Source organism: Setaria viridis, chromosome 6 (assembly GCF_005286985.2).
Source record: "Setaria viridis chromosome 6, Setaria_viridis_v4.0, whole genome shotgun sequence".
Taxonomy (NCBI): domain Eukaryota; kingdom Viridiplantae; phylum Streptophyta; class Magnoliopsida; order Poales; family Poaceae; genus Setaria; species Setaria viridis.
The window spans coordinates 18,751,017-18,768,541 of record NC_048268.2 but is presented as its reverse complement, the minus strand read 5'-3'; the positions used below and the strand labels follow the sequence as shown (position 1 = coordinate 18,768,541).

At 44.9% G+C, this 17,525-nt stretch overlaps 1 protein-coding gene across 1 annotated transcript; it reads right to left on the bottom strand.

Annotated features, from left to right (window-relative positions):
* Positions 1 to 951: 951 nt before the first annotated feature.
* Positions 952 to 17,083, bottom strand: LOC140223195 (uncharacterized). Its single transcript, XM_072294740.1, has 7 exons — positions 16,990 to 17,083; positions 16,561 to 16,912; positions 5,300 to 5,902; positions 5,063 to 5,138; positions 4,247 to 4,645; positions 1,400 to 1,502; positions 952 to 1,322 (listed from the first exon to the last, which is right to left on the bottom strand). The coding sequence occupies exons 1-7, from the start codon at positions 17,081 to 17,083 to the stop codon at positions 952 to 954; spliced, it is 1,998 nt and encodes a 665-aa protein (XP_072150841.1).
* Positions 17,084 to 17,525: the final 442 nt, after the last annotated feature.

Below are 17,525 nucleotides of genomic sequence, written 5' to 3'. Positions count from 1 at the left end.
ATTGTAGAATTACAATTCAGTAAAGTAGTCATATCTTTTGTCGTAATTCGACTACTTATTTCTTCCTAATTACGGCTTGCAGAAGCAAGTTCGCAGAGCTATTTAGATCCTTGACCCAAATCGCAGCTCGTAATAACAAGTCTGCACAAATACAGGAAACTGTTCAGCTCCCGAGGAAAAATTGCCTAAATGCGGCTTATATTAACAAGTCTTCAAAATTTTAATGAGTTATTCAACTCACTGGACAAAATTGTCCAAATCACGGCTTGAAAAGCAAGTTTGCTGTAAACTTCATGAGTTTGTTAACTCATTGGACAAATCTGTCCCTTAGCGGCTTGCAGAAAAGAAGCTATTAGTACCTTTGGAGTTAACTAAAGTACCTGAGATACTATCCACCAGACAAGTCTGTCTAGTCATGGCTTCTAATAACAAGTTTGCAGTTCCAGGTTTTCCATAGCACAACATCAATACAACCCAGAGAGGTTATAAAGATAGCCTCTAGTTGAATAAACCCTGAAGAGACTACTCGCCCAGAGGTCTATCTGCCAGATAGCGTGAGTACTCGCAACCCACAAAAGGAGAATGCGATCTTAAAGTATTCCACAATATGCATCTGATGAGGCTCACAAAAGAAGCCTTGTGTGCAGACACTCACATCTACCGTACAAGCAAATATCAGGAAAGTTCGTGGAATGCACTAAAAACAACAAGTCAAAAGCAACAAAGATTGCAACAAGACTTAGAAACATTTACATGTCAAAGCATTCATATTATGTTTACAATAATGAACTAATGTTTGCTTTGATACAGAACTACTCAAGGACTAGATGATTGGCTATTTCTTCTGCACTTGCAAGTACTACTGAAAAAGTCTGTCCAAGCAGTCCACTACTATACCCTCCGCAACAGGAGTTAGATCAGCTTTAGGATAGAAGGATTTGACAAAACTTATTAGTTGCTTGAGGCAGACTTCACCATCTTCTGAATATAGCCGATGAATTTCACTGGCACGTCCTTGAGTACTTCAGACAGCGGATGGGGCTCTACACCCTCAACCATATCCGCTATCGGCTGGGCCGCATCAGATAGCTCTTTCAGAGCGAGTTTGGAAGTTTCTAGCTCAGCTTCACGCTCTGGGATGGTCTTCATGGCATTAACCAGATCAACTTCGCCATCCTCGCTCATTTGTGTTTCCTTTTCCAGATCATACTCCAACTTACCAACTTGACTCACCAACTTGTCATGTTGATCTATCACCCGGTAGTAGGCATTCTTCCAGTCAGTGATTGATGCTTGAAGCTCTGGTTCCAATTTCTTATATTCTGTGCGACATTAGCACGGGGTCAGCAAGAGCAAGAGACAATCAGTAGTCGAAAGACATCAAAGGAGAGGGGACTACCTTCAATTTTCTGATTAAGAGGCTTATTGCAAGCAACCAAACGATCCTTTTCATCCTCCAGGTCTTGAATTCGGCTCCGGAAGGTAGCCGTCATGCTGTCATGCTTCATCATCAGGCAAGAGGTGTACAATCTTTACTTAGCAAGTTCTTTCTATAGTGTTTTAGCACATAGTATGGCATCACCATACCCTTTGAGCATCTCTGACTTGCGACGGGAGCAATTGATCAAGTCTTGAAACTCAGAAATTAGTACTCAAACCACCAAATGAGTACAAGCTAGCAAATATTGTGTCAGCAAAGCAAGGCAAATTAAACTCACTTCTGCATAATTGCCGTTTTTGGCGAAATTAGATTTCCGAAATTCGGCTTGGAAGATGGAGTTTCGGGCATCCGAAGTTTGGAACGTTAGGACGCCTAACTCTATTTTGCAGGATGTATGTTTGTATCTTGTGATCAGTATGGCCCCCTTGTGTATGTGATGCATGTGTGTAACTCGTTCGTGACCTGCGTGTCGCGCGTACGGCAACACGGCAGGAGCCATATGTGTTGTCACCTTAATGTATTTAATGGTCTGCGTACCAATCTGTGATGATCCAAGCAACTATGTAATCTTCATTACTAGCTTCTTTACTAGCTATTAGGCGTAATAGGATGTTCTAGTTCTTGGAGGACTCATCACCAGGAGGATGGCGCACATGGAACATGGAGATGGAGATCACCATGGTGAACAGGTTCTATGGAGATAGAGATCACCATATGAAAACGGGCCATACTGTGTCACAACTGTGTGAATGCTATTCTGTTTATGTTTTACTTTCTGCATGCTGTGATGTTAGAAGTAGAACGATCCCTCACAAAGTTTAAGTTAGTATGCCCTCCCAACTAAAACTTGCACCGTCCCATGTCTTGTACAATTAGTGGTGGGTCTATGAAATTAGGGTACCACTAGTTTTCCTTGACTAGAGGAGTTTGTGTCGGACACTTACACGCATAAGGGTTGGTTTGCTTAATGAGGTCATCTTAACGGTTAAGGACCTTGGGGCATAACGGTTGGGCGCCGAGACATGGAGATGTCACCCAACAACAGGAGTCATATGTGATATGATTAGCAAAAGTTGCTTACCGATCTACCTTGTTTGCTAGCGGTGATGCTAAAGCTCACTAGTGGACTTGTTAGTTGTGGATCCTGAATCACTAAGTTTCAATAGAGTGATAGAGTCGGAGTGCCCGATCTTTCGGTGAGTGGAGATAAATTCGACTTGGTGGAAGTAGACCCTCACGATCCGACTACGACGAGCGAACCCGAAGCGCCAATGCAATCGCTGAACCAACTCCCGATGGTTACCAACCTCGCCGGTGCGAGATTAGCCTGATCACGAAGATCGATTCCTGTCCGCAATCGAAGAACGAACAAGAAAGAGAGGCGAGCAATCTAAATATCACTCGAAGGTGGAGTTCTGAATCACACAAGGACAGCGCGTATTTGCGCGTGTTCAAGAGTAGCTAAAGCTAGATGTAAAACAAAACTCAAGTCGTAAACAAAAAGGACTCGGACTAAATAAAGGGGGCGCAGCCCCTGGAGTCCGAAGGGGTCACGCGCGCCCAACCCTAGGCGCCCCACCTGGGCTGCCTTGTTGGGCCATCTTCTTATTCCGATGGGCCTTCGTTCCTTAACACCATGATGAAGTTTAATTCTCTCGCACGGGCCTGAGTGATTGGCCCAACTGGAAGATCAACTGTAGGCGCCTGAGGTGGAGGAGCAACTGGAGGCGCCTGAGGTGCTGCTGGTGTAGATGTACTTGTGGTGTCCTCATCATCCTCCCCTTCTTGAACTGAAGGCGTCCTCGACGGCAACTCCTCATCTTCGCCCACATACGGTTTCAAATCTGCAACATTAAAACTCGTGGAAACACCAAACTCCGCAGGCAGGTCAAGGATATAAGCATTATCATTAATCTTGGTTAGCACTTTAAAAGGACCAGCAGCACGTGGCATCAATTTAGAACGACGTAAGGTAGGAAAACGATCCTTTCTCAAATGCAACCAAACCAGATCACCCGGTGCAAAAGTAACATGTTTTCTCCCTTTACTACCCGCAACCTGATATTTAGCATTAGCAGCAGCAATGTTTTGTTGAGTTTGCTCATGCAAGCTAATCATTTGATCAACATGTGCAGCGGCATCTATGTGTGGGGCGTCCTCAGCATCAAGTGCAAACAAATCAATAGGCGCCCGAGGAATATAACCATAAACAACTTGAAAAGGACACATCTTTGTAGAAGAATGCGTTGCATGATTATAAGCAAACTCAACATGAGGCAAGCAATCTTCCCAACGTTTCAAGTGTTTATCTAAAACAGCCCTAAGCATAGTGGACAAGGTTCGATTAACCACCTCAGTTTGTCCATCAGTCTGAGGGTGACAAGTGGTGCTAAACAGCAATTTAGTTCCCATTTTATTCCACAGTGATCTCCAAAAATGACTGAGAAACTTAGCATCACGATCAGAGACTATTGTATTTGGAATACCATGCAAACGAATAATCTCGCGAAAGAACAATTCAGCAACATTGCTAGCATCATCAGTCTTATGACAAGGTATAAAATGAGCCATTTTGGAGAAACGATCAACAACCACAAAAATACTGTCCCTCCCCTTCTTAGTTCTAGGCAATCCCAAAACAAAGTCCATAGAAATATCAAGCCAAGGGGAAGTAGGAACAGGCAAAGGCATGTACAAACCATGGTTGTTCAATCGGGACTTAGCTTTCTGGCAAGTAGTGCAGCGTGCAACAAGGCGCTCAACATCAGCGCGCATCCGGGGCCAAAAGAAGTGGGCAGCCAGCACTTCATGCGTCTTGTAGACGCCAAAGTGCCCCATGAGACCGCCTCCATGTGCTTCCTGTAACAACAAACGACGAACCGAGCTAGCTGGAACACACAGCTTGTTAGCGCGAAACAGGAACCCGTCCTGTATGTGAAATTTGCCCCATGGTTTGCCATGAATACAGTGGGCGAAAGCATCTTTAAAATCAGCATCATCCACATATTGATCCTTCACAGTTTGCAAGCCAAAGATTTTAAAATCTAACTGTGACAGCATGGTATAGCGACGAGACAAAGCATCAGCAATGACATTTTCCTTCCCGCTCTTGTGTTTAATAATGTAAGGGAAAGACTCAATGAATTCTACCCATTTAGCATGACGACGGTTCAGGTTTGTTTGGGTACGAATATGTTTTAAAGCCTCATGATCAGAATGAATTATAAACTCGCGATGCCAAAGGTAGTGCTGCCAAGTATGCAAAGTGCGCACTAAAGCATAAAGCTCCTTATCATAAGTAGAATAATTCAAGCTAGCACCACTTAATTTCTCGCTAAAGTAAGCAACAGGTTTTCCTTCTTGTAACAAAACAGCACCTAGCCCAATACCGCTAGCATCGCATTCAAGCTCAAACACTTTAGTAAAATCAGGCAACTGCAAGAGAGGAGCATTGGTTAACTTATCTTTCAAGGTGTTGAACGCAACCTCTTGCGAATCACTCCAAGCAAAGGAAACATCCTTCTTTGTAAGCTCATGTAGAGGCGCTGCAATGGAGCTAAAATCACGAACAAACCGGCGGTAGAAACCTGCAAGGCCAAGAAAGCTTCGAATTTGTGTGACCGTCGTCGGTGTAGGCCACTCCCGAATGGCATCAATCTTGCTGCTATCCACCTCAATGCCCTGTGGAGTAACAACATAGCCAAGAAACGAGACCCGTTGTGTGCAAAACATGCATTTTTCGAGGTTAGCAAATAAATGGCCGCACGCAACGCATCAAAAACAGCACGCAAATGTTCTAAATGCTCTTCCATAGACTTGCTGTAAATGAGGATATCATCAAAATAGACAACTACAAACAATCCTATGAAGGGCCTCAGAACTTCATTCATCAAACGCATAAATGTGCTGGGCGCATTTGTCAAACCAAACGGCATAACCAACCATTCATATAACCCAAATTTCGTTTTAAAAGCTGTTTTCCATTCATCACCTAATTTCATGCGAATCTGATGGTAGCCACTACGCAAATCAATCTTAGTGAAAATAATGGCACCACTAAGCTCATCTAGCATATCATCAAGGCGTGGTATAGGGTATCGGTAGCGAATGGTAATGTTATTAATAGCACGACAGTCTACACACATACGCCATGAGCCATCTTTCTTTGGAACAAGTAACACGGGAACGGAGCAAGGGCTAAGAGACTCACGAATATAACCCTTGTCAAGCAACGCCTGTACCTGGCGCTGGATTTCCTTCGTCTCATCCGGATTTGTACGGTACGGTGCGCGGTTCGGAAGCTGTGCGCCGGGAATGAGGTCGATCTGGTGCTCAATGCCACGAAGTGGTGGGAGTCCTGGTGGTAAATCTTTTGGAAAGACATCAGCGTACTCCTGCAAAATGTTAGCAACCGCAGGGGGAATATCCAAAGATGGTGCATCATCAAGTGAAACGAGCACACTAGAGCATATAAGGGCATAGCATGGCAAAGGAGCATCGCATAACTCATCAAAATCAGCACGTGTGGCTAGCAAAACAGGAGCATTCAACTTGATTTCAGAATTAAGAGATGTCGATGGTTCAAGTTGTTTAGCAGTTTTAGCAGCTCTAGCAAGATCATCTTTAAGAATTTGTTCAGGTGTCATTGGATGTATAATTATTTTCTGACCCTTAAACATGAAAGAATAGTGATTTGAACGACCATGATGCAAGCTATCAGTATCATATTGCCATGGTCGCCCAAGTAACAGAGAGCATGCTTCCATGGGAATAACATCACAATCGACAAAATCAGAATAAGCACCCATGGAGAAAGGAACACGGACTGATCGAGTAATTCTAAGTTTCCCACCATCATTAAGCCATTGAATGTGATATGGATGTGGATGCTTACGAGTGGGTAAGGACAACTTTTCAACCAGCGTGGTACTCGCCAAATTGTTGCAGCTGCCGCTGTCGATGATGATGCGAATCGACCGCTCCTGCACAACGCCCTTGGTATGGAAAAGAGTGTGTCGCTGATTCTTCTCGGACGGGGCAACCTGTGTACTAAGAACACGCTGCACAACAAGACTTTCATACCTATCGGCGTCGCCCGGGTTGACATGTACCTCCATAGCTGCATGGTCAGTGGCAAGCATCGCATGTCGAGTCTCTTCAGAATCACTAGCGGAAGAGTACTCACCATCGTCACGAAGAAGCAAAGTGCGCTTGTTCGGACAGTCCCGAATCACATGGCCAAATCCTTTACAACGATGACACTGAATATCCCGTGTACGGCCTGCGGGAGGGGCGGCGCCGGTGGAAGGGGCAGCGCTGGCAGGTTTGGCCGTTCGCTCGCGCGGTGTAGTGGTGGGCGTGGGTGGCGCAGGGAGAGCGGGTGCGGAGTTAGATGTCGAGCTTCTTCCTGCAAAAGAGTTAGAATATGTCTTCGAGCGGCGTCCCTGCACTTCACGTTCAGCTTTGCAAGCATATTCAAATAATGTTGTCATATCTGTGTAGTCCTTATAATCAAGTATATCCTGAATTTCGCGGTTCAAACCACCACGAAAACGTGCCATAGCAGCGTCATTTTCCTCCAATAACCCACAACGAATCATGCCTATTTGTAATTCCTGGAAATATTCCTCAACAGATTTGGAACCTTGCTGAAAATGTTGCATTTTATTAAGCAAATCTCGGGCATAATAAGAAGGCACAAATCTGTGGCGCATAGCAGTTTTTAATTGCTCCCAAGTGGTTGGAATGGTATTGGGATGTTTGTGTTTATATTCACGCCACCAAATTAAAGCAAAATCAGTAAATTCACTAATAGCAGCTTTAACTTGAGAATTAGCAAGAATATCATGGCATGAAAATTTCTGTTCAACTTCTAATTCCCAATCAAGATAGGCAGCAGGATCATATTTGCCATTAAAAGGTGGAATTTTAAATTTAATCTTGGAAAAGGAATCATTACCACCGGGACGGCGTGGCACGCGGCGGGCACGGCCTCGGCGGTCGCCATCATCCTGGTCCGAGTCACCACCATAACCCTGCTGCAACTCTGCGACTGTTGTGTGCAATGCATCGAGTCTTGCCACAACTGAATCGAGTGTGGCCTTAGCGGCCGTCTGTGCAAGGTCGAGCTGATCACACCGCTCGGTCGTCGAGGAGATCGTCGAGTCCAGCCGTTCATGAATCGTCTGAATGTCGGTAACAAACCCTTCAACTTGCGCCCGTATGCCCTGCAGCTGGTTAGCCCCCGCATCGACATCATCTGCCATGGTTAGCACAAATACAAGAACAAAAGCGACGACAAAACAGGGGTGTAACAGCTCACAAGGCGCTCACACTAGTGCTGTTATCAAATTCTTATCCGTTCTTACCACGCACACAGGGGCGAACTGCAACCAACCGGTGGAACTCGTGAAAGATTGGAGGAGCGATTGCCTGGAGAAACAAAGCTGCTCGTCGTAGAACTATGTGGATTTTTGGGAAGGCTGCACTCAAATGAAGGATTAGCACAATCAAACAATAATGCAAAGTTGAATTATAGTGCCAAACACGTAACAAGGGTTGCTGGAACAAGTGAAATCGAAAGAACAGAGGCAAAGGTGGAGAGGGCGCACCTCTCTTTTTCTTTTTTTTTCTGTTTTTTTTTTCTGTTTTTTTTACAGAGGGTGCCCCAAAACTGATAATATGAACACAGAGGATCTCAAATATCAAATTGCGGCACACTCTCTCTCTCTCTCTCTCTCTAGAGTAAGGCGAACCTCAGAAAATGTACCAAGAAAGAGGGATATGGATATGAAAAGTTGGCACGGGATGCGTGGGGAAGGGGTTATGGAGTTGCCCCGGAGGGTCGTGACCCAGGGGGGTTCACAGCGCGCGCAAGGAGTTTCCACCGAAACAAAACCGGATCACCTTCCTTCTCCCTGTTGGACTCTTTTTTTTTCGCTTCTTTCCTTTTTTTTTGGACTCTCCTTTTTTTTCTGATTGCTTTCTATCTTTCTTTTTTTTTTGGATAGGGGAGGGGGCGATCGGAGGGGTGGGATGGCGCGGCGCGGTTGTCGCGAAGGGGGGCAGTGGGCGTGGCGTGGTAGGGTTGGCGAGCAGCGGAACGGCGGCGGCGGCGGAACTAGGGTTAGAGGAAAAACGAGAAACAAGAGATTAAACACAAGTAACCAGCAACAATTGAACGAGTAGGCACACAAATTCAACAAAGACACTTATTGAAAGAATGTGCGAGGCTAAACGGTTGCTGGGATAAGGATCTAACCTGAAAAAATTTCTTTTGGTTTTTGTGGACTGTAGGAAGGGAAAAACACTCGGTAAAACTCACCGATCAACATGGAAAGCTGATACCACTTGATAGAGTCGGAGTGCCCGATCTTTCGGTGAGTGGAGATAAATTCGACTTGGTGGAAGTAGACCCTCACGATCCGACTACGACGAGCGAACCCGAAGCGCCAATGCAATCGCTGAACCAACTCCCGATGGTTACCAACCTCGCCGGTGCGAGATTAGCCTGATCACGAAGATCGATTCCTGTCCGCAATCGAAGAACGAACAAGAAAGAGAGGCGAGCAATCTAAATATCACTCGAAGGTGGAGTTCTGAATCACACAAGGACAGCGCGTATTTGCGCGTGTTCAAGAGTAGCTAAAGCTAGATGTAAAACAAAACTCAAGTCGTAAACAAAAAGGACTCGGACTAAATAAAGGGGGCGCAGCCCCTGGAGTCCGAAGGGGTCACGCGCGCCCAACCCTAGGCGCCCCACCTGGGCTGCCTTGTTGGGCCATCTTCTTATTCCGATGGGCCTTCGTTCCTTAACACCATGATGAAGTTTAATTCTCTCGCACGGGCCCGAGTGATTGGCCCAACTGGAAGATCAACTGTAGGCGCCTGAGGTGGAGGAGCAACTGGAGGCGCCTGAGGTGCTGCTGGTGTAGATGTACTTGTGGTGTCCTCATCATAGAGGGATATTGATTTTAGTGGGAGTAGATTTTGTTAAAATAGTTTAATGTGATTTGCTCTATCATGGATACGTTTGTCTTAGTGTATTTTGCATTACTTTGTTGTAGATTAAATGGCACCTAGCAGCACTACACCGTTTGCTTTGCGTTCAGTCCTTGAGAAGGACAAGTTGAATGGAACAAATTACTCGGATTGGATCCGTAACCTGAGAATTGTTCTCAGGGCTGAGAAAAAGGAAGATGTTCTAGACAACCCACTACTAGAAGAACCTGCTGATGATGCACCCACTGCTGCTAAGAATGCTTACAAGAAAGCATGTGATGCTAACCTCGAAGTAAGTTGCCTTATGCTTGCTTGCATGGAACCCGAGCTGCAGATGCAGTTCGAAACAAACCATGAGGTGCATGATATGATCGTGGCGCTTAGAGACATGTTCCAAACACAGGCCAGGACTGAAAGGTTCAATGTGTCTAAGGCCTTTGTTGAGAGCAAGCTAGCAGAAGGCGCAGCAGTAGGACCACACGTAATCAAGATGGTTGGTTACACTCAATGGTTGGAGAAGCTAGGCTTCCCACTGGGCCAAGAGTTGGCCACTGATTTCATTCTTTCGTCTCTTCCGCCTAGCTATGGGAACTTCATCTCGAACTACCATATGCATGGGACGGAGAAGGGTCTGAATGAGCTGTGTGGCATGCTTAAAACAGCAGAGGCTGACATCAAGAAAAGCGCTAGTACCAGCCATGTGATGGCGATACAGAACAAGCCTAGCTTTAAGAAGAAGGGCAATTCTTGGAAGAAGAAGGGCAAGGCTGGAACGTCCAAGCCAAACCCACCGCCCAAGGTTAAAGCTGGACCTGGACCTGCTCCAGACAAAGAGTGCTTTTACTGTCATGAACTTGGTCACTGGAAGAGAAACTGCAACCAGTACCTAGCTTCCTTGAAGAATGGCGGAAGTAAGAGTACTTCTACCTCAGGTACGCTTGTTGTTAATGTTATAGACAACATATTTCTCGCTGATACAATTATTAATTCTTGGGTATTTGATACCGGATCGGTTGCTCATATTTGCAATTCGATGCCTGGAATGATAAGAAGTAGAAGCGTGGAAAGAGGAGAAGTTGATTTCCGCGTGGGCAATAATGCAAGAGTTGCTGCGTTGACCGTTGGGACGATGCAACTCCACCTCCCGTCAGGATTTATTATGGAGTTGAATAATTGTTATTTTGTTCATAGTTTAAGTCGAAACATTTTGTCTACTTCATGCTTGATGAAGGATGGTTATTCATTTGCGAGTGAAAACAATGGTTGTGTGATCTCTAAGAATAATATGTTTATGGCTTTTGCACCCATTGTGAATGGATTATTTGTTTTAAATCTTGATGGTTCACCTGTCTGTAATGTAAGTGCTAAAAGGCCTCGACCTAATGATTTGAGTCCTACCTACTTGTGGCATTGTCGTTTGGGTCATATAAGTGAAAAGCGCATGAAGAAGCTCCATTCTGATGGACTTCTAACTTCGTTTGATTTTGAATCATACGAGACATGTGAGGCTTGCTTGCTAGGCAAGATGACCAAGACGCCTTTCACAGGATTTCCTGAGAGAGCAGTAGACTTGTTGGAACTCGTACATAGTGATGTATGCGGACCAATGAGCACGACGGCTAGAGGAGGAATCCAATTCTTCATAACTTTCACTGATGATTTTAGTAGATATGGCTATGTCTACTTGATGAGGCACAAGTCTGAAACCTTTGAAAAGTTCAAGGAATTTCAGAATGAAGTTGAAAATCAGCGTGGCAAGAAAATTAAGGCCTTACGATCTGATCGTGGAGGTGAGTATTTGAGCCATGAGTTTAGCAATCATCTAAAGAGTTGCGGAATTGTTCCACAACTTACGCCACCTGGAATACCTCAGAGAAACGGTGTGTCCGAGCGACGTAATCGAACTTTGTTAGACATGGTTCGATCAATGATGAGCCAGTCGGACCTACCGTTGTCATTTTGGGGATACGCTCTAGAAACAGCAGCTTTCACACTTAATAGGGTACCATCTAAATCCGTAGTTAAGACACCATATGAGATATGGACTGGAAAGGTTCCTAGTTTGTCTTTTCTAAAGATTTGGGGATATGAAGTGTTTGTCAAGTGACTTCAGTCGGACAAGATCACACCCAAGTCGGATAAGTGCATTTTCGTGGGATATCCAAAGGAAACTTTGGGATATTATTTCTACAACCGATCAGAAGGCAAAGTGTTTGTCGCTCGGAACGGGGTTTTCCTAGAGAAAGAGTTTATCAAAGGAGAAAAGAGTGGAAAGACAGTGCATCTTGAAGAAGTTCAAGATGAGCCGATCGGGCAAGAATCAATGAGTGATGCTAACGTAGCAGAACAAGTTGAGATACCCATGGCAAGAGAAGCACCGCCACAACCACGAAGGTCGGCAAGGCTCCACGAAATGCGGGAAATATTATTGTTGGACAATGATGAGCCTGCGACATATGCAGAAGCAATGATGGACCCAGACTCCGAAAAATGGCAGAATGCTATGCAATCCGAAATAGAGTCCATGGGAGACAATCAAGTTTGGAACTTGGTTGACTCGCCTGATGGTGTTAAAGCCATAGAGTGCAAGTGGATCTATAAGAAGAAAAAGGACATGGATGGAAATGTTCACATCTATAAAGCACGACTTGTCGCAAAAGGTTTTCGACAAGTTCAAGGAGTTGACTACGACGAGACCTTCTTGCCCGTAGTGATGCTTAAGTCCATTCGGATTATTCTAGCTATAGCAGCATATTTCGATTATGAGATATGGCAGATGGATGTCAAGACAGCTTTCCTGAATGGAAACCTAGCTGAGGACGTGTATATGATACAGCCCGAGGGTTTTGTCGATCCGAAAAATGCTGGAAAGGTATGCAAGCTTCAGAGATCCATTTATGGATTGAAGCAAGCATCTAGGAGTTGGAACATTCGTTTTGATGAAGTGGTCAAAGGGTTTGACTTCACCAAGAACGAAGAAGAGTCTTGTGTTTACAAGAAGGTTAGTGGGAGCTCTGTAGTTCTAATCTTATATGTGGATGACATATTACTGATTGGAAATAACATTCCTATGCTTGAGTCCGTAATGACTTCACTGAAAAATAGTTTTTCGATGAAGGACTTAGGGGAAGCGGCATATATTCTGGGCATTAAGATCTATAGAGATAGATCGAGAAGGCTTATAGGTTTAAGCCAAGATACTTACATTGACAAAGTGTTGAAGCGGTTCAGCATGGAAGAGGCAAAGAAAGGGTTCTTGCCTTTGTCACATGGCATACATCTCAACAAGACTCAGTGTCCTTCGACTGCTGATGAGCGGGATCGCATGAGTAGAGTGCCATATGCCTCGGCTATTGGATCTATCATGTATGCAATGATAAGTACTCGCCCAGATGTTTCATATGCGCTAAGTATGACAAGCAGACACCAATCTGATCCAGGTGAGAGTCACTGGACAACGGTGAAAAACATTCTTAAGTACTTGAGAAGGACTAAAGATATGTTCCTCGTCTATGGAGGTGAGGAGGAGCTCGTTGTAACAGGTTACACCGATGCTAGTTTCCAAACCGACAGAGATGATTCAAAGTCACAATCAGGATTTGTGTTCACGCTAAATGGTGGTGCTGTTAGTTGGAAGAGTTCCAAGCAGGAGACGGTGGCCGATTCTACGACAGAAGCCGAGTACATCATGGCTTCGGAAGCCGCGAAGGAAGGTGTTTGGATAAGGAATTTCCTCTTTGAGCTTGGTGTGTTCCCGAATGCGTCCAGCCCATTGAATCTCTACTGTGATAACAATGGGGCAATTGCGCAAGCAAAGGAGCCAAGGAACCACCAGAAGAACAAACACGTAATGCGGCGATTTCATCTTATTCGAGACTTCGTTAACCGGGGTGAGATCAAGATATGCAAAATACACACGGATCTGAACATTTCTGATCCGTTGACAAAACCACTCCCACAGGCTAAGCATGATGTGCATGTAAGAGCTATGGGTATTAGGTACCTTCTAGATTGACTCTAGTGCAAATGGGAGACTGTTGGAGGTATGCCCTAGAGGCAATCATAGAGATGATGATATTCCATTTGTATCCATGATTTGTATGTTGTGTTCATTGAATATCCATTGAAGGCTACTTGAATTGATTTGCAATTATGTGAATTGTATGTGAAACTCTTTACTTGTATGGTTATTCTAAAGTTGTCCCTAGTCGGAGTTCATGTGAGGACACACATGAATATTAGACTAGCACATGTATTAGTTGATGACTATGTTTCACAAGTCATGGACATGGAGATGTTGAACTAATAATGTGGACACATGTGGAGACATGTGCTAGGACTGACCCAACACGAGAAGTAGTTCTTTCATTAAACAACATATACGCTTTGTCCTTAGACCTGAGATTGTCGCATGTATTCTAGATGTGGATCGACCTACTTAGGGGCTATCAAACGCTACGCCGTAACAGGGTAGTTATAAAGGTAGCTTTCGGGTTTGTCAAGAAGCATGCTATGAGACATGGTCAATCAAGATGGGATTTGCCCCTCTCTGATTGAGAGTGATATCTCTGGGCCCCTCGAGTGATCGGATCCGAAAATGCATGGTCATGCTACGTACGGTTAAGAGTTAACCTACAAAGGGATTCCGAATCACAGGATCGAGAAAGAGCAGTCGGCTTGAAGCTAGACCAAATATCATGAGGCAAAGGGAATAGCATGTATATTATGTTGTGATGGTTCGTCTGATATGATCTTCGTGTGCGTATAGGAGTTGGCACGTCTTGCTAGAGGCCGCTACCGACTATTGGGCCGAGTAGGAGTACTCGGGCCATGTCTATACGTATCCGAACCCATAGGGTCACACACTTAAGGGGCTGGAAGCCCAATTCAGATCTGATCCAAGTTGGATTAGGTTTAGAAGTACTATTGGGCCTCGGATCCAGAGGCCCGTCAGGAACCTCTATAAATAGAGGGGTGGGGGCACCCTAGGGTTTACACCTTTTTGGGAAACACACCTGCCGCGCCTCCCACGCCCTCGCCTGTTGCAACTCGCGGATCTAGCAGTCCGGCTTGCGACGCTTCCTCCCTGCACGTGTGGATACCTTGGAGGTGTTGCGCCTGCAGCACTTGGACGAGCCGCCGATGAGCCACCGACGAGCCAACGACGAGCCGCGGCACCGGAGGCGATCTTGCTGCACGTGGACGAGCTGCTGAGGAGCTGCTGGACGTGATCGACTATGTACGACTACGTTGATCGACTACGTACGACTACGTGATCGTCTTCACTGCATCGACGCATATCTACATCTTCCGCACCAGTAGTGCGTCGAGTGGTAATCCCGTGATCCTTATACGGCAGTTCTTCCTGGTTATACGCGGTAGAATTTTTGAATTGCGCAAGTGTAGCCTACCTCGTATCCCAACACAGCTTCCCCAATTGCATCATCATAAACCTGGGCTCCAACTTCAAAAATCACGAGTTTTGGGAATACTGCGAGAATAGTGGGATCGACATTCGGTACGTCTCTTTTGCTCATCCGCAGGCCAATGGCCAGGTTGAGCATACCAATGGGATGATACTAGAAGCTCTCAAGAAAAGATTGCATGATATCGGAAACACAAGAGGAAAGTGGCTCAAGGAACTACCCAATGTCCTTTTGGGGCTATGTACCCAACCGTGCAAACCTACAGGGCAATCGCCCTACTTCCTATTCTACGGATCCGAAGCTATCCTATTTGTCAACATTATATGGAAATCTCCTACAATCGAGCAGTACGAGGAAAGTGCAGCAGAAGAAACAAGGTGTCTAGACTTAGACACCCTCCAAGAATCTCGTTGTGCAGCACTCGTCCAGTCTGCAAGGTACCTTGAAGGAATCCGCCACTATCATGATCGTAATGTCAAAGAATGTTCCTTCAATATAGGCGATATGGTCCTCAAGCGTATCCAAGACACCAAGGGGCTGCACAAGCTAAACTCACCATGGGAGCGATCGTTCATCATCTCTAAGGTCACTGGACCTGGGTCGTATAGGCTCCGACACCTCTCTGGTGAAGATGACGACAACTTGTGGAACATCGAGAAACTCTGTCGATTTTATCCCTAAATTTTAATTTACATATTCATGTACATCGGCCATCGACCCTCATTGTAGAATTACAATTCAGTAAAGTAGTCATATTTTTTGTCGTAATTCGACTACTTATTTCTTCCTAATTACGGCTTGCAGAAGCAAGTTCGCAGAGCTATTTAGATCCTTGACCCAAATCGCAGCTCGTAATAACAAGTCTGCACAAATATAGGAAACTGTTCAGCTCCCGAGGAAAAATTGCCTAAATGCGGCTTATATTAACAAGTCTTCAAAATTTTAATGAGTTATTCAACTCACTGGACAAAATTGTCCAAATCGCGGCTTGAAAAGCAAGTTTGCAGTAAACTTCATCAGTTCGTTAACTCATTGGACAAATCTGTCCCTTAGCGGCTTGCAGAAAAGAAGCTATTAGTACCGTTGGAGTTAACTAAACTACCTGAGATACTATCCACCAGACAAGTCTGTCTAGTCATGGCTTCTAATAACAAGTTTGCAGTTCCAAGTTTTCCATAGCACAACATCAATACAACCCAGAGAGGTTATAAAGATAGCCTCTAGTTGAATAAACCCTGAAGAGACTACTCGCCCAGAGGTCTATCTACTAGATAGCGTGAGTACTCGCAACCCACAAAAGGAGAATGCGATCTTAAAGTATTCCACAATATGCATCTGATGAGGCTCACAAAAGAAGCCTTGTGTGCAGACACTCACATCTACCGTACGAGCAAATATCAGGAAAGTTCGTGGAATGCACTAAAAACAACAAGTCAAAAGCAACAAAGATTGCAACAAGACTTAGAAACATTTACATTTCAAAGCATTCATATTATGTTTACAATAATGAACTAATGTTTGCTTTGATACAGAACTACTCAAGGACTACATGATTGGCTATTTCTTCTGCACTTGCAAGTACTACTGAAAAAGTTTGTCCAAGCAGTCCTCTACTATACCCTCCGCAACAGGAGTCAGATCAGCTTTAGGATAGAAGGATTTGACAAAACTTATTAGTTGCTTGAGGCAGACTTCACCATCTTCTGAATATAGCCGATGAATTTCACTGGCACGTCCTTGAGTACTTCAGACAGCGGATGGGGCTCTACACCCTCAACCATATCCGCTATCGGCTGGGCCGCATTAGATAGCTCTTTCAGAGCGAGTTTGGAAGTTTCCAGCTCAGCTTCACGCTCTGGGATGGTCTTCATGGCATTAACCAGATCAACTTCGCCATCCTCGCTCATTTGTGTTTCCTTTTCCAGATCATACTCCAACTTACCAACTTGACTCACCAGCTTGTCATGTTGATCTATCACCCGGTAGTAGGCATTCTTCCAGTCAGTGATTGATGCTTGAAGCTCTGGTTCCAATTTCTTATATTCTGTGCGACATTAGCACGGGGTCAGCAAGAGCAAGAGACAATCAGTAGTCGAAAGACATCAAAGGAGAGGGGACTACCTTCAATTTTCTGATTAAGAGGCTTATTGCAAGCAACCAAACGATCCTTTTCATCCTCCAGGTCTTGAATTCGGCTCCGGAAGGTAGCCGTCATGCTGTCATGCTTCATCATCAAGCAAGAGGTGTACAATCTTTACTTAGCAAGTTCTTTCTATAGTGTTTTAGCACATAGTATGGCATCACCATACCCTTTGAGCATCTCTGACTTGCGACGGGAGCAATTGATCAAGTCCTGAAACTCAGAAATTAGTACTCGAACCACCAAATGAGTACAAGCTAGCAAATATTGCGCCAGCAAAGCAAGGCAAATTAAACTCACTTCTGCATAATTGCGGAGTCGACGATGCATCTCCATGATAGTAGCTATCATCTCTGGGTTCAACAGTGGATCATCGATCAGCTAGATGTCCTCCAGAGTAATCTTCCTATCAGCGCTAGTCCCAACTTCCACACTTGAATGGAGGACCATCTCAAGACTTGTCAATGTTCCCGCTTGGGAAGATGTATTAACGGCCATGGCATCAAGAGTTGTCACC